The 16,261-nt window shown below is 41.5% G+C and overlaps 1 protein-coding gene across 1 annotated transcript; it reads right to left on the bottom strand.

Annotated features, from left to right (window-relative positions):
- Window positions 1–2,317: 2,317 nt before the first annotated feature.
- Window positions 2,318–14,748, bottom strand: LOC140909160 (uncharacterized). The gene is made up of 7 exons (XM_073337858.2): window positions 14,685–14,748; window positions 12,818–12,883; window positions 12,629–12,732; window positions 8,484–9,070; window positions 7,925–8,002; window positions 5,464–5,563; window positions 2,318–2,546 (listed from the first exon to the last, which is right to left on the bottom strand). Exons 2-7 carry the CDS (start codon window positions 12,866–12,868, stop codon window positions 2,318–2,320), a joined length of 1,149 nt encoding a protein of 382 aa, XP_073193959.1. The 5' UTR covers window positions 12,869–12,883; window positions 14,685–14,748.
- Between the last annotated feature and the right edge of the window lie 1,513 nt (window positions 14,749–16,261).

Here is a 16,261-nt window from a genome sequence, read left to right as displayed (position 1 = left end):
ATTTACGGTTGGTAGAGGCCAGTGTTAAACTACTACCGTCCCACGAGCAATAAGGAAACAAGGGAGGACTTGTGACTCAGTTTCTGATGCAAAATGCCTCTTGGGGCTTCTGCAGGGACCGGGTGGCTTTGCACCGCCCCTTAGCTCTACCTAAAATCACAATCTAGCCCCCAAAGTATAATTGGTAAAGCTCTATCTCTTCATGTTCATAGGATTACATTTTCATGAATTCCATTGTATCGCCTGGAGGATTAATTTATTTTCACTGAGCAATTCACTACTACTATTCATATGGTTTATTGACTCGAATCACCCTGTGGGAGACCTGGAGAGGGAAGCAATAGTACGCCTTGTATACGTGGAAAGCAGCCCCTCTGAGGGGATATTCTCCATGTCTCTGAGTTGGTGGTGTAAAAGAGCTCTATTGCTCATAGCACATCTCTGACTGATTAGAAAACCATGCAGCTGGTACAGCTATAAAAACGGGGACAAGGGCAATGGCAGCCCAAAATGATGGAGAGGGGGAAAAGCCTTTGCTATTAAATTTCCTTTCATTTGTTGCTAATGAACATAGGAAAGTGTGTGAAGACAAGGCTTCTGATCTCCTGCCCTGTGATCATCTAAAACCAACCAACCTCCACAGTAGTCAGAAAAAGCAGACAGAGTCCCAGCTACAATAAAAACCTGATTATCTGAGCCCCTTTCGTCCAAAACTCTCATCCCAGTCTCGGCTATAGCCCCTTTATCTACTCATACTTTATCCACCTTTTCCGCCTTATCCCCCTATGGGGTATAACTCACCTACAGCCACACATTTCTTAAGCTATTACCAGCAGGACAGTGGGGTGGGAATAGATATTGTTTCATATTCTCTGTGTATATATAAAGCCTGCTGCAGTTTCCACGATATGCATCTGAGGAAGTGAGCTGTAGCTCACGAAAGCTTATGCTCTAATAAATTGGTTAGTCTCTAAGGTGCCACAAGTACTCCTTTTCTTTTTGCGAATACAGACTAACACGGCTGTTACTCTGAAACATTTCTTTGAGTTATAGTTTTACCTACGCCCCATGCACACAGTACAGAGAAAGGGGCAAGTTTTTAAAACATTTCCCTGATGGTTTAGGTGGATTGGCTGGTAACTGTGAAGAACAATGTTTTCTCCTCAGACCAGAGCAACAGAAAAAGTTAAGGCCATTAGGCTCCCTACTCAGAAACTTTCCTTCCCCCTTTTTTGGCGTCTCAAAATTTGGAGCACTATCCATTGATTCCAGCTATAGATCCATTCACACATCTGCTTTCTTCCTCCTTAACTCTCCCCCAACAGCCTGCCCTCCTCCCTGTTATTGATTAGCAGCTCAAATAGCATTCAGTCCGGTTCAGAACTTAGTGGCATTTGTCCAACACTCAGCCGCCCCCACCAGCAGCATGAACAAGACACGGAACCCCCTGCATAAAAAGGGACCTTTCCTCGACTAGTCACCAGGCAAACCCTTTTGTGTGCCATAGCCTTAAGGCCTCTCCTTCACCCACATCAAGAGGTGGGAAGGATGGGCAGGAGAAGACCCACTTTGGAGCTCCAACCTGTTTCTCTTCCCTCATCTTATCCCCCCATTGACCAGTCAGTTGAATATCAGCAGCTGTGAGTAAAAAGGATTGCTCCAGCCTGTCCAACTCTGAGCTAGGAGAAGGAGGTAGGCTCCTCTGTTCCTCCATCTCTCTCACCATCCCAGAGGCTTATGGCTGGCTGGTGAACGTCCAGGTCTGATGGCCTGGGGAAATGGGAAGGGAAGTCTTTGAGTTTTGGTCTCATGCTACACAGCACCAGGCAGGCTGCCTTCTAATCATTAACAAGTGAATATTCCCTCCCTCTCGTCATGACCTCCATGTAACCAGAGGTCCAGGACCTTCCTCTCACCCCTCCTCAATGATCACTCAGGCAGTAGAATCCATGTACTCAGGGGAGGAGTGAGTGAGGTATTAGGGCCCAGAGTCCAGAAGCAGCTCACCACATTGGTAATAGTGCTCACGTTTTTGGTGGGGAGAAGGAATGGGAGGGCCCAGGACCAGCCCACCAAGGCAGATGTCCACTTGATCCATCCAGGTGTGACTCTGTTATTGTACACATCACTGTTACTATTTCAGTGCAGGCCAAGAAGCAGATAAACAAAATGATGATGTCTTGCTCTTTTAAATTTACCTATGATTTAACGCTTCAACTAAACAACTTCTGAATCCTTGTGTATTGCCTTTTGAAACCCGTTCCAAACCCTCTAACCATTGCTATAACTCACTTGTACTGTATGAACTTAAAGGATATTAAATCAAAGATGAGCCATCCATCAGCCCATAATGTAGTTTTCGTAATGCTGGGTCTGCCTGCTTGATTGCTGGTGTTTGGGGTTTTCCATTCAACAGCTCAAATAAGGTCCTGCAGGTCCGCTTCTTAAATTTCTTAGAAATATTTTCTTTAACAGTATCACCATAATGCCGGAGAATGACTGGTCGGTCAAATCCTGCTTCTTTCAGCTTAGATATCTGATCGTTTCTGTTTAGACGGGAGAAAAAAAAATCAGACCTCTAATAATGATAATTTCTCAGAGGGCTAAATCCCACCAGCCTTACCCAGGCAAAACTTCCACTAATATAAAAATGTTTGTCCAGAGTAACAGCTATAGGATTTGCTTCTATATTTCTCCAATACTAACCTATAGTATCAGAAAAATGTGCCCTATTTTTTTCCTTTTCCCTTCCTATGTCCCCCTTCCGATGCAGAAGAATTTGTCAACCCGGCCAGATGTAGGTGGGGTCAAGATAAAATGCCAGATTCCCAGCTCCCCCTTCAACCCAGGGTGATAGATTTCTTTACAGTTAATAGTAATACTTTGCATTTCTAAGTAGTCTACCATCTAAGGAGCTTCCCAACTTGAATGAATTAAGCCTCACAAGCTAATTATTAAACCCATTTCACATACGGGAAAGACAGAGAGCTCAGATTACTTACACAAGATCACATACAGGCCGTTGGCAGAGAGGGAATTAGAAAGAAGCCAGGGAGCAGATCCTCAGCTGGGATAAATTGTCATAGATCCATTGACCTCAAGGGAGATATGACAATTTACCCCTGCTGAGGATCTGTTCCCAGATCTCCTGACCCCCATTCTTGCCTGTTAGTCACTAAATCAGTGTTGAGTTTCCATGTACTTCTTATTTTAGCTTTCACTCTACTTGCTTACTTTAATCTTGTGACCAAGAACAATAAAAAATGGTACTCTTTGTTTTTGACAAGATTTCTGTATATTTCAATATTCTAACTGATCACAAGAGCAGAGCAGATAATCACAGCCAGGGTGGGTGGGTAAACTAAACCAGAATGAGTAGATATAAATTTTAGTCCTACCAGCCTTCAGCCCACATTCTTTTAAATCAGACTTTTGACATTATTTTACTAATCTTTGTGTTGTTTTTATATATTACACTTGGAGAAGATCTTAAAATGAGCATGTTATCTCAAAAGCTTTACACAAATAAAGTCATTAAGAAGGAAAGGCACTACAAAAGAGGTACCAAAACATTAGCTAGTAGACATCTAAGGAGTATTCTTGTCTCCAAACCAAGTTTTCTTACATTTAAAGTTATGTAACAAAACAGGGCTCAGTATTACTTTTTGCTGATCAGGCTAAGTATAAACATTCAATAACATTACATCAAGTGCTATAGCACTTGGCCAGAAATCTGGTGAGAGCACAATGTATTGCAACATGGGGATCAGGATTTCAGTTCCAAGTTGATGGGCCAGTAGGGTCTGCAAACCCTACAGAGGAACCATGTTCAGCTCCTATGGAAGGGAATGCTTTGCCCTGCAGGTGCGGGAGACCGTCCTGTTTGCTGAAGAGCAGCATACATAGTTGCTCTTCGCAGCCAGATGGACAGGTCAGCTGGCCCCACTTCGCAAGGGGGTGGGGGCACTCAAGGGGTAGACCCTCTACCAGCTGCACCATAAACAAGTATAGCTGCACATATCACTTAAGTATCAATATATAGGAGACCTATAAGAGTAACATTAAATATGAAAACTCATACTTTGCATTTTTGCAAACATATAAAATATAGTTATTGGAGATTGGTCTATAGCTATTGGTCTAGTGACCTGAGTGCAGCACTAGAAGCAAATTCTAATCTTTGCTTTTACACCAACTCGCGAAGGGGCTTGGGTAAGTCATTTGAATTTTGCCTCAGTTTCCCCATCCATAAAACAGTGACAACAAACCTTTTAATGACAACATGAGGATTAATTAGTGTTTGTAAAACACTTAAATTTAAAATCCCTAGCATTTATTATAATTATTACATACACTAGTTGCTAAAACCCCATAAACCTAGTCTTAATAATCATTTTATCTAAGATATACAAGCCTTATTCAATCTAAAGATGTATAATATATGACAATAGTCAATATACTGAATTGTGAGTGGAATATTAAAATATATAACAGATACTGAAACTGTGCTGTAGTTACAGATTTACACACACACACACACCTTCGTTAACTGCTTTTTTTTAGCAGTTAATTGTTTGTTTTATAAACAATTAGTATTTATATTTAGTAATTATCTTAACTCGTCATTAAATCTGGCCTGGCTTATAAAACTAGTACCTACTATTTAAAACATTTAGACCCCAATTCTCCACTGTGTCTAAATGTGGCAGCTACAGGAAGCTAGTTGCAGCTCCCTGACTCAGGGCCACCCAGCAGTCGTGATGTAAATTGGAGCAGAAGGGCAGAACAGAGCTCAGATACCTCCTGTTCCCAGTCCACCCTGTAACCTCACAGCTTCCATTTTACGCTGGCCATTGGGAGATGGCTGATATAGGAGAAGGCTACAAGTTCTATGCCAGCAAAGATTCCCCCTGAACAGCAAAAACACTCTGCTGGAATCTCCAGGGGTTTAAGGACACTTTGTGCTGTGTAAAACACAGAAGTGTCAAGTGTAAGCAAAACAAAGAGGCCTAGCTGAACCAGAGAATCCAGCCCTTGGGATATAATCCTGCAGTTCTTCTGAGGCCCTGATTAAGGACAGCAGGCTTGAGTTTATGGCACAGCTGTGGAAACCCAGAGTGGTATTTAAAAGTCAAGATTGTAAAATGTATCTAAACAAGTTGTCAGGACTGCTGCTGGAGATTAGTGATAATCTGAAAAGATGAATCCTGACCTGTCATTAATGCCCAAGAAATGCCTCTGCTGAAGGAGTTATTGTTATTAGAAGATGAACATTAAAATAAAAGTGGATTACTCCTTTATAGGAATAGTGAAGTTTCAGTTGGTTTCTCAGAATTTTCAGAGAAATAATGCTCTCAGTTGAGATTGTTTGAAACATCTCCCATCATTTCACTTTCTAATACTATTGCTATATATATTAATCCCCAGTATGAATAAAGGGACACAGAAACCCCTGCTTGATACATTTGTATCTGAGCTTGTCGTAGTCTCTCCACCGCCCAGGCAAAAGGCACTTTCCATTCAAGATCTTCAGACTTAGAGTCAGAATGCAGGAAACTCCAACCTTAAGAAACAACACAAGAGCTCAGAATTAGATATAGCAAAGGACAGAGTTGCATTTAAGCGTCATTCCTATTCTAAGGCATTCAGCAATAACCATGTAAGGCTCACTGACATTATTTTAAAAAATGATTACGTCTCAGGAGTTGTTTATGTTCTCAATCAGCGTATTTACTTTGCAGAATACCATGTTAGTAGGCAGGAAAGTGCCTTCCAAACTCCTTTAGTTGAAAAACAAAGAACAAAGATATCTATAGAGACTGAGGGCCTCAAAGGACTGGACAAGTCAGATAAGCTTCAGTTCAGCACTTTATCTGAACTCCAAACCCTCTGAAGTTTATCAGTCACCTTTCATTTTCCCCACAGCCTGAGCAGCCTGGCACTGCTGCTCAGATGGGCTGGATGCAGCACCCAGTTGAGTCCTTAGACAATACCCCAAGCTTTAGCTAGAAAAAGTCATTGGAGAACTAAGCCACATCTACGCCATTGAATCAGTAGTGTGCAGTGCTATGAACAGCAACGAGGCAGTCTCTATACTACTTTTCTTTTTTGGATACATTTCTATCTGGTGTCCACCACTACAGCTGCACTGTTCTTTGTGTCTCTATTGCACAGTTCCCAGCTCAGCTCCTTGCAGCATTAGTTTGTGGGTGTAGTTGCAAAGGGCCTTATTAGAGCTCAAGGGATTGTGAGAGAAGAGATAAAACACACACAACTCCCTGAGGCGCTCAGCCATTTCCATAGCATTTTCTCAGGAACAGGAAGAATGGTCAGAGTTTAATCTTTGTTTGGTCAGACAATTTTCTTCTGGCGCTCCTAGTAAAATCATAGCCGAGAGCCCCAGAAGGCCCAGGAGAGGTGATGGAAGGTGTATGTAGCTACAGACAGCCAGACAATGAGCCCAGCAACAGATGGAATTCATTGGCAAAGTTCAGCTGCCCTGATTCTGTGTACCACTTCACGGTGAAGTTAGCCAGGTGACAGCTGCTTTTGGGTCAGAACTACAGGCACTGGATGGTGAGATTAAATGGTTTGGGGTACTCTAGCAACGATGGCTGCAGAACTTAAACTTGCAGCAACAGACCAGCTAAATGGAAGTTCCTTTCCCCACAGAAAAGGGTAGTGACTGCCCTGAGGAAGCTGGTTACCCCAGACAGCTACTGATTGGTTGGGCATTAGTATGGGGTTGGGAAATCCACAGTAGATACTGTTTTCAGAACAATATATTAAGTGCTGAAGGGGTGTGCGATCAAGATGGCAGACGATCCAGAGATCATTGCGAATGTTGGGTAAGTGGGCTGCTTATCTATGCAAGGAACCAAGTGCCCTTTCTGTGCACCCAGCAATTCATTAACCCCCAGAGCATAATAACAGAAATGGATGCCACTCCATGGTGGTGCAACCCTTGCTGGCTCATCATGATGACTCCTTTATGTTCACGATGCGTGATGCCAGAATATCTAGTGACTCTGGGCTTTTCGGAAAAGGATAGTGGGGCCCATTCTTCCCACCCCACAACATAGATATTTATGGATCCTCCCTGTCCTAGAGGCTGAGCGTGCAGCCTCTGCAGCTGGTTCGTTCAGCCTCGCCCAGTGCAGAAGGTAAGGATCACATGCAGAGAGTCACTGTCAAGAAGCCACCAGATGAACTCCACAGGAGGTGAGGGGAAGAAAGTGGGTAAAATGACACTTTTTTACAGAGCAACATTTTTAAAGAAGTCTAATGAGTAATACAAAGTAAAACAGGGCTTCACTTCAGATTATGCTATTGGGCCATAAAATTACTGTGATTTACATTAAAGTCAGTGCATTACAGATCCCCTTAAGTGAAAAAGTTATGGAACGCGTAAAGGACCAGGCAGGTTTTAGCAGAAAGAGGGTTAAAAACTCGTCCCAAAACAGTGAACTGTCCTGCTTTCTGCCAACAGAGATAAGTGGATCTGCAAGTGCTTCTCAAAGGAAGGCTGATGAGTCTCATTGGCAGTGGGCAACTTATTGTGGAGGGTTTGGGTATCTAAACCTGCAGGCATGGAGCTAGGGCAGAGTGTGATCTAGGTGGCTTGTTGGGTCTTGATTTGTATGACAGTGGAAGTGAGGGTTTGATCTGAGGCAGTGTCAATGGCTGTGACAAGCCTTCTGTTTAATGTTTTGTAGGAGAGCAGAAATTTTCTGTTCTTCTATAACAAACCTCACCCACACCGGGGCTTTAACTCAATTCAAGCATGCAGAATCCCTTGCCTGTTTTACTGCTGTTCTGACCAGCTTGTCACAAACACTTAACACCAAAGATACAGGTGTACAGTTTCCTCCAAAAATATCTACTCACTGTGGGATTTTAGCCTTCTGTATGCAGAGCACCTTACCTCTTTCCTCAGACAGTTTAGATGACAGTGAGAAACTGATTGTGACAGGTAAGTGGATATCATGTTGTGTAACAGGAGCTAAACAAGAGGAAAAGGGAAACAGAGTGCTTGTAAACATGGGGCAAGCCAATTTCTTAAAAAAGATTTTCTCTTTTAAGCAGAAAGACTGCAATTTTATACAAAGAGCTGAACAAGACTTGTCCAAGACCAATGGCTCGGCACTAATTATTGTGATACCGATGAACTTTCTTGGCCCAATATTTCATTGCTGTTTCACTCACCTTGAAATGGGAAACAGTAAGTGCTTTGATGAATGGTTTGAAACATTGCCTAGTTTCGCTGTCATTGTTACACTAAGTGTTTGTACCTCTAACTTTAGCCGCAAGGCTATTTCGCAATGTTCTAAAGCAATATTTCTCAGTGAGTCATAACACATCCCTGCACAGCCAACAGGCACTCTAGCCTAACATGAAGAATTTTCTTTTTTCTAGCTGCGCCAGTGTGGCCACCTTCTCTAACCTAAATATTAGAGCAAAACACAGTTGCACATTCTACTTGCCTTTGTCTCCTACAGGCTTATTTGGTGCCATTTCAGGATTCCTTTTTTCCTTTGCACAATCCGCAGGTAAAACACTCTTCTTGCACTGACTTTTTGCACATTGAGTCATTTCATGATCCATATATTCAGACCCCGGTGCCATCTTGTCACAATCTTCTGATGCTTGGCCTTTCCCTGATCTTATGCTTTTGTACCTCAGGGACTGCTGGTGCCTTTTACTGTAATCAGCACCTTCAGTGAGCTCCTTCCAGCTGTCGTTCAGGAGATTTACAATTCCCTGAGGGAAAATAATGTCATAGCTAGCAAAGAGCTGCAATATTTCTCCAAGTTCATGTAAGATGGTGGGAGCCATGTACTTATATTCATCCAACAGGCTCGGCTGTATTTCTTCATCTGCTGGAAGGATTGAAGGCATTTGAGAGGGCTTTGAGCTGGGAACTTCACTGCTAGTTTTGCATAGGGAAGAGCCAGATATCTGAGGCAGAAATGGATATTTCTCTCTTCTTGCTGTATCATCTTTTAAGAAACTGTCTTCATTTCCTTCCACATGTTCTGCTGTACAACCAGGATTCCTGCATTTGACCAGGCTGGGGAAAAGATATTATACCTTTTAAGTAACAATTATTTTTGTTAAATAATATAACCAGGGAGTATATACAGCAGAAAGATGTCCACCTTGAAGCGAACATTCCTGCCTACAGCCTCAGCAGACAGGCCAATGATTGAATCGATATGGACACTGCGCTAATTTGTCACCCCCAGAAGCGGTGCTTCTAGGTCAAGCTGAAACACTGACAAGGCTGTATGGTGAAACTTAACACAGCTATAGCAGCAGCTGAAAGACTTTCTATAGACTTCAGTATGCTTTGGATCACTTAAAATAAATTCACTTACAACAACTATGTCTGCCCCTCTTAATAATGACACAACACGGTCATTGTTTTCGTAAACGATTTCCTCTCTCATAAATAAAATTAATATCAAATAAGTTCAAGGTTCTGCTTTTTAAGGGTGACTTCCATTAAACTGGGCTTTGGATGTCCAAAGAGGGCTTCACAGGTTGTTTGTTTTTTTCACTTTAGAAATATGTATGAGAAATATCAATTCTGCTCTTCCCTGGTTGTGGGAGGTATTGGAGCATACTTGTTTTGAACTCTCACACCTTAGTTGAAGGGGTGGAGGTGTTCAATCTTTACCAAAGATGTCTTTTATTCAGAATAGGTATTAACAAAGAAGGTTTTAAACCCAGTCCTGCAAACTTTTGCAGGTGCTTAATTTCAAGCATGATTAGTTTCAATGGGAATGTCTCACATACTTAAAGCTAATCGTGAGCGTACATGTTTGCCAAGGCCTTAAACAACCTGGGTAAAATTGTCAGCACTACCAAAGTGATTTTGGAACCTGAATCCCTTTTTCAAAAATGACTTAGGTGCTAAAGAGCTTCAGTCTCACTGAAAGCAAATAGCCTCCTAAGTCACTTTGGTGTTTCTGAAAAATGTATCCTCTGACTAAAAATCTCTTTCCCTCTCCGTTGCTCAACTTTTACTCTCGTGACTCTTGTGATGTCAACATTTCACTAGTTCTCTGTTCACCATAGAGTCTTCCAGGACCGACAAAACCCGAATTTCCAATGCTAAAACCAATTAGCCATCTACCCCGTCTTTTTGAAATTACCATCCCTATCCAACCTTTTGTAACTTTATATTTAATAAAGAAGTATTTTTTAAAAGGCATATGACCATTTTATTTCTTTCCAATTCACCTTTAACTCTTGCAACCTTACCGCTTATAGCCAATAATTCCAAGGGGGTCTGGAGTGCCATAAAGTTAATGGCCACTACTGAGATCTGTAGCAAGGCAGTGAAGCATCATTCAAAAAGAATTTCATAAATCACTTACAAGGTATAAAGTGACTTGTAAAGGCGCACTAAACTGATAAGGAGCTCATTAGCATGCTAATGCTGGAGATTTCCCATTAATTTGTGCCAACTAATAGGGTTCTCCAGGCAGGTGTGTCCATCTCTCTGCAGGAAAAATATCAGTTTTAAAAATCAAAACAAATATTTATGTGATGCACCTTGCCTAAAGAATCCACCAGCAAAAACTAATTCACATCTTTCAAAATATTTACACCTCTCCCCTAAGGAACCATGCTGATATTTATTGCCTCCTAGTGAATCAGACAGCAGATGAGACTTTATGAAATTCAGATAGTGCCATGCAAATTAAGGAAGCATCTGTACTTGTTTAAGCATCAGCAAATTGGTAGTGATTTCACCTTTTAGAAATAAATAGCGGAGCATCGCTCAATAATCACTTGGAGGGAAAGGGCCACCTGTTGAATCATCTACCCCACTTCCTGTAACACCTGGGCTTTCCTTGGAGGTCTCCCAGGTCATGAGTAGTCAGAGCAGAAATCTGTTTGTTTTATGAGATCAGTAGCTATCCCATCAAGGGGCACCACATTATACTGGTTTGACCTAATGGACGCACACCATAATAAAAGTACACTTTGAAAGTGCTCCTGTCACCTCCTGCATGTTGCATCCAGGATGGTAAGGAATGATTTAAAATAATCCTTCTGATAGCTTGACACTGACTAAAGATAATCATTATATTTAGCAAATTGTACCATGTATTTTTATTATTTATTATGTGCATTACCATAGTGCTTTATATTTACAAAAAGAGCCATGCACACATGTAGGGCCAGATCCTGCAACTGGACCTGTGGAAGTGACACCCCAGTCACTTCAGTGGGTTGCCAGTGACAACTCACATAGATCCGGTTACAAGACCTAGCGCTAGGTCATTAATCTGAACAATCATAGGTACTGACTCCAGCGTGCTCCAGCCCTGGAGCACCCACATAAAAGAAATGGTGGGTGCTGAGCATCCACCGGCATTCTTCTTATCAACACCTCCCCCTACCCCCAGCACCTCCCACCTGCCGATCACTTCCTCCCTCTCCCTCCCAGAAGGGAAGAGGAAGAGGCAGGGTGGGGTTGGGGCCTTGGGAGAAGGGGTGGGGTGGGATGGAGCTGGGGGAACCCCCCCCCGCAAACGTCAGAAAGTAGGCACCTATGTGAACAATACCCCTACAATTCAGGTCAGTGCTGTTTCCATTTTACAGATTGGGGAACTGAGACACAGAGAAGTTAAAGGACTTGTTCACGGTCACATAGGAAATTAATCACAGAACCAGGAATTAGAATTTAGGGGTTCCTAGGTTTCAGTCCTCTAAACCAGGGGTTCTCAACCTGTTTCTTTTGGAGGCCTCCCCAAACATGCTATAAATCTCCACGGCCCACCTGTGCCACAATAACTGGTTTTCTAAATATAAAAGCCAGGACTGGCGTTAAGGGGTAGCAAGCTGGGAAATTGCCCAGGGCCCCATGCCAGAGGGGGCACTGTGAAGCTAAGTTGTTCAGACTCCTGCTTCAGCCTCAGGTGGCAGGGTTCAGGGCCCCAGGCTTCAGCCCCATGCAGTGGGACTCTGTCTTTAGGCTCTGGGCCCCAGCAAGTCAGACCCCCTGAAACCTGCTCCCGGTCCCCCCTCCCCCAGGGGGCCCCGAAGCCCTGGTTGAGAACCACTGCTGTGAACTATCCATCATTCCACGCTGCTTCTCAATGTCATTGTAAGGTCCATAGGGCAGGAATATTTTTGTCGTCATTATTATCTGCTATTTGTATTATGGTAGTGCCTGAATATCCCAGCCAAGCCTGTGGCCACTTGCTGCTAGCTACTGTGTAAAGCTGGAGTAAGAAACAGTCTCTTCCCTGAAGAGCTTGCAATCATCATATAGTGTGTTTCTCTGGGGTACTTAGGAGAACGTTTCCTAAATTTGCAGAGCTGAATTGTAACCATTAAAGATTTTAGGTGCAAACTCATTTTCTTTTTACTTTAAGTAAATTTTAGGTTATCATTGGCCATTACTGGCAGTTTTTTTAGATTGTTTTTAAGTTAAAAACAATTAATCATATTGAAACAAACTCAAAGGGAGATTTCTCAAAGGCACAAATGGGAATCCAGGGAAGTTGGGTGTTTTACACCCATTTCTGCCTTTGAAAATTTTCTTCTCAACTACTAATTGGTGGAAACTGAATCACATGTATTGCCACCAGCATCATATGAACTCCCTTACCTGGGAATAAAGCCCGTGGGATGAGAATTTGTGGTGAGTGAATTGAAATCAGTGGCTAGTTCTCCTGGTAGTTTCTTGCCCCGTTCTTTTGTTCTAGATTTCAGCTAAAACAAAATATATATTTTGGATTAAACATGTAAATGCTGGGGGGAAAAGAAACAATACTGTGCTAAAGATGAAAGGAAATACCTGGTCAAAGAAATATATGGGTCCTGGCTCCAGGGTTACCGGCAGCGGCATTTTCTCCCTTTGTTCCTAGAAGGATGAGAATGTGATTATGCCAACAGAAAGTGGGAATGAAAAGTATTAGTATTTTCTGCAATATGATTAAGGTAACATTATTGTTTTCATTGCGAGACGCTGAAAATCCTATCCAGTTAACATAGAAACCACCGCCTTAGGAACAGCAACAAAATGTTGCATAATTAATTTTTAAAATGTTTTAGCTGTGTTAAAAATTATATGAAGTTCAAAAAAATTCAGTTTATCAATTTTTGACACATTCATGTTCGTATTGCTCCACACTAGCTTCAGCAACTTCTTGTGGCGTATTATCTGTAATGACTTTTCTTTGGTTTACTATGTGGATAAAAATGTAAAAATGGCAGCCAGTGTCATTTTGAGAAGTGACTATCACCCTGTGTGTACACAAGCAAACTTCACCAAATAGGGTTTTTATTATGCCTTTTTCACAGATATATAACAGGTATCTTAAATATGTATTCAGGAAATATTGTTTCAAGTCTAAGGCCTTGATCCTGGAAGGAGCTCCACACAGGTAGACGCCTGCAGCCATACAAAGTCAATGGGTCTCTGCTTGGCGGCAGGGGTCTGACTGCATGGAGCACTTTATAGGAGCAGGGCCTAAAACATGTTTGTGTGGAGATGTAGATATACTGAAATAACTATTTATCAAGTAAACCATCTGGGAATTTTAAAAGTGTAGATCTATACAATAGACTGGAAATTATTTTTTTTCAGTTATGTAACATTAATCTTATCACCTTTTAAAAACAATTGTTCTTAAATGAAATGCAAGGGAGGGTGCAACTGCAAAAGAGTTGACCTGTTGAATACACAAAGATCTGCATTTGAACATGCACGTAGATGTGCCCCGGTTTGTGTGTACAAATGACAGTCGGTGCACTCCAACTTATGGTTTTTGCAGCAAGATAGGGGAACATGAATTTTCACAGATACACTCAAGCTCTTTGAAAATCTGGCCTCAAAATGACATTAAGATTATGACAAAACTGATACAAGAAAGGAAATTCAGAATTCATGCTGACAGGCTGCACGTAAATTGTGGCTTGGTGAAAAAGGTATGTGCCAATGGCCAGGACTTAGGAAAACAGGCTGCCAGGATTAAGTCTGAGTTTCTTGGCTTCTGTCAATCGTGTCACTTTTAACTTTGATTGCATATTTTTTTTTTCTGTTTTAAATACAAATTTTGAAAGGGAACTTTCAGAATAAAAAGAGACATTTATTTTGCTCATGCTACAAACTCAGATATCTTTAACAATATCTGTAACTCTCATAATTAATATTACTGATTATTTTAGTTAAGGAGAATCTAGTGGCAAAGTGTAGGACCCACCTCCCTTCTCTATGTTCAGAAATGGGGTGATGAGAGAATCTCTCTCTCTCTCAGAATGAGTATATAAAAGACACTTTCTCTGGTATAGTAAGCTGCTTTCTTTGTCAGACATCTACTTTTACTTTGTCAGACATCTCCAATCTTCGGGGCTGATGCTGAAGCCTTTACTCATGTGAATAGTTCCACTAGTTTCAGTGGGTTTACATGTGAGTAAGGGCTGCAAGTTTGGGCCCTAAGCTTGGAAGAGAAGTACTAAAATCTCATAAACATGCAACTGAATGAATGAAATTAGCAACAGAAGTACATTTGATAAATACATTGATACTCCACTTCAGAGTTGAATGTAGACTGTTCATTGCCTATTCCCCCTCCATTTCCCTCGTACAATAAACACATAAAGGACATCTCCCTTTCTTGGCATAAATATAAGAATTGAATGAAGAAAAAAGCATAACATACCCTGAAAGAAGCCTTTCCTTGAAGAACAGAACTTCTTTTGCTAGTAAAAAGATGCAAATGCAAACTGCCTCCTTAGAAAGAGAGAAAAGGAGGTGTGTCAATGTGCTGTCTTTCTACACCGAGTTTAAAGTCCTGTTGCTTAGTAACCACATACTCTGGACTGTACTCAACTATAATCCCTTTTCTTAACTTCTCCAGCCCATGTATGCTTGTGTCTGGAGAGTTAGCTTTCAGTCCCTTCCTCCACCCCCAAAAATTGTTTTCATGTATTTCTTTCTCAAGACTCTACACTGGCTCTACCATCCATTTTATTTGGCTACTGTCAAATAGAATGTCATATTTCAAAACACAGGATTACCTAACATCATGCAGTTTAAACACGAACAACAGGAGACTGACTTTAACGGAGAAAGGGCCCAAACGCAAGTTAGTGAGTGAATCCCTCAAGATGTGGATAGCACTGAGCTCTTCTTAAACCTTGGGGATCAGTCCCAAAGGAGCAGGACAAGCTCTCCAGCATACAGTTATTGATACATATTTATGATTTGTTATCACTTTATTAAGTCAATTCCATTTCTTTATATCACTTTATTAATTCTTCTATTTTAAAAATGTGGTTCCCATTTACCGTCTTCTATTATTCATGCCATCCTGCCATTTATTGCCACTAATGAGTTAGTCATGCCAGTTTTAACTCATTACAGTATTTCATTTCCTCTGTTATTTTTGTATTCATTTCTTGTCACCTTTGTAAACTACTACTGCCACTGATTCTTTCTCCTATCACACATGTGCTACTTTGCTCTTCTCACCCCCTCCCTTATTCACCGTGGCTTGTGTTCTCATGCTCTGGATTTTCAGCTCTGCATTGTTATTACTCTCACTTTTTCTTCTCTCCACCACTGCTCAATATCATCTCCTCCTCTCTAGTCCCCTCCTGACCTACTGGGCTTCCATAAACTTGCAGACCTCCATTATCTCTAACCCCTGCTATGTAATTGGGAAAACAAATGGGCTGGAAAATTTCCTAATCTTATGAAAAATTAAGGAGCAGGATAGGGAGCACCACTCAGTGCATCTGTCCCAGTCCACCATGGCTGCCTCCCTCAGCTCCCCAGAAGGGACAATGGCTATATGTGAAGCTGAAAAACAAAAAAAGTACTGGAAAATGGGAACAGTAAATGGAAAACCAGCAAAGACAACTACAAACAACCAAAACCACTTGGAGGGGAAAGGGTTATGGACCCGCAGGACTATAATAGGCACAATACAGATGATATGCACAAATAAAAACAATAAATAAAAATGAAGGCTTGTCCAGATTAAAAAACAAAAAACACCTGCTCTGTGCATCCTCCCTCCTATCTAATTAGAAAACCACACAGCAAAGAAATAGATTAAAGCTGTCCGAGGCAGTAGTAACATTATATATATAGCTATGCAATATATTGTTAATAAAACGAAAGGCTGATCCTTTGTGGCCTACCCTAATCAGCTACACACTGCAGAGATCCTGATCAGGGAGCATGAATAACAGAATAGCAGAAATGGGAACAGTGTTAAAAAGTTAGCAGCCT

The sequence above is a fragment of the Lepidochelys kempii genome, chromosome 1 (genome assembly GCF_965140285.1).
Source record: "Lepidochelys kempii isolate rLepKem1 chromosome 1, rLepKem1.hap1, whole genome shotgun sequence".
Lineage (NCBI taxonomy): Eukaryota > Metazoa > Chordata > Testudines > Cheloniidae > Lepidochelys > Lepidochelys kempii.
Note: the sequence above shows the minus strand (reverse complement) of the source record. Positions and strands in the feature narration are given on the sequence as shown.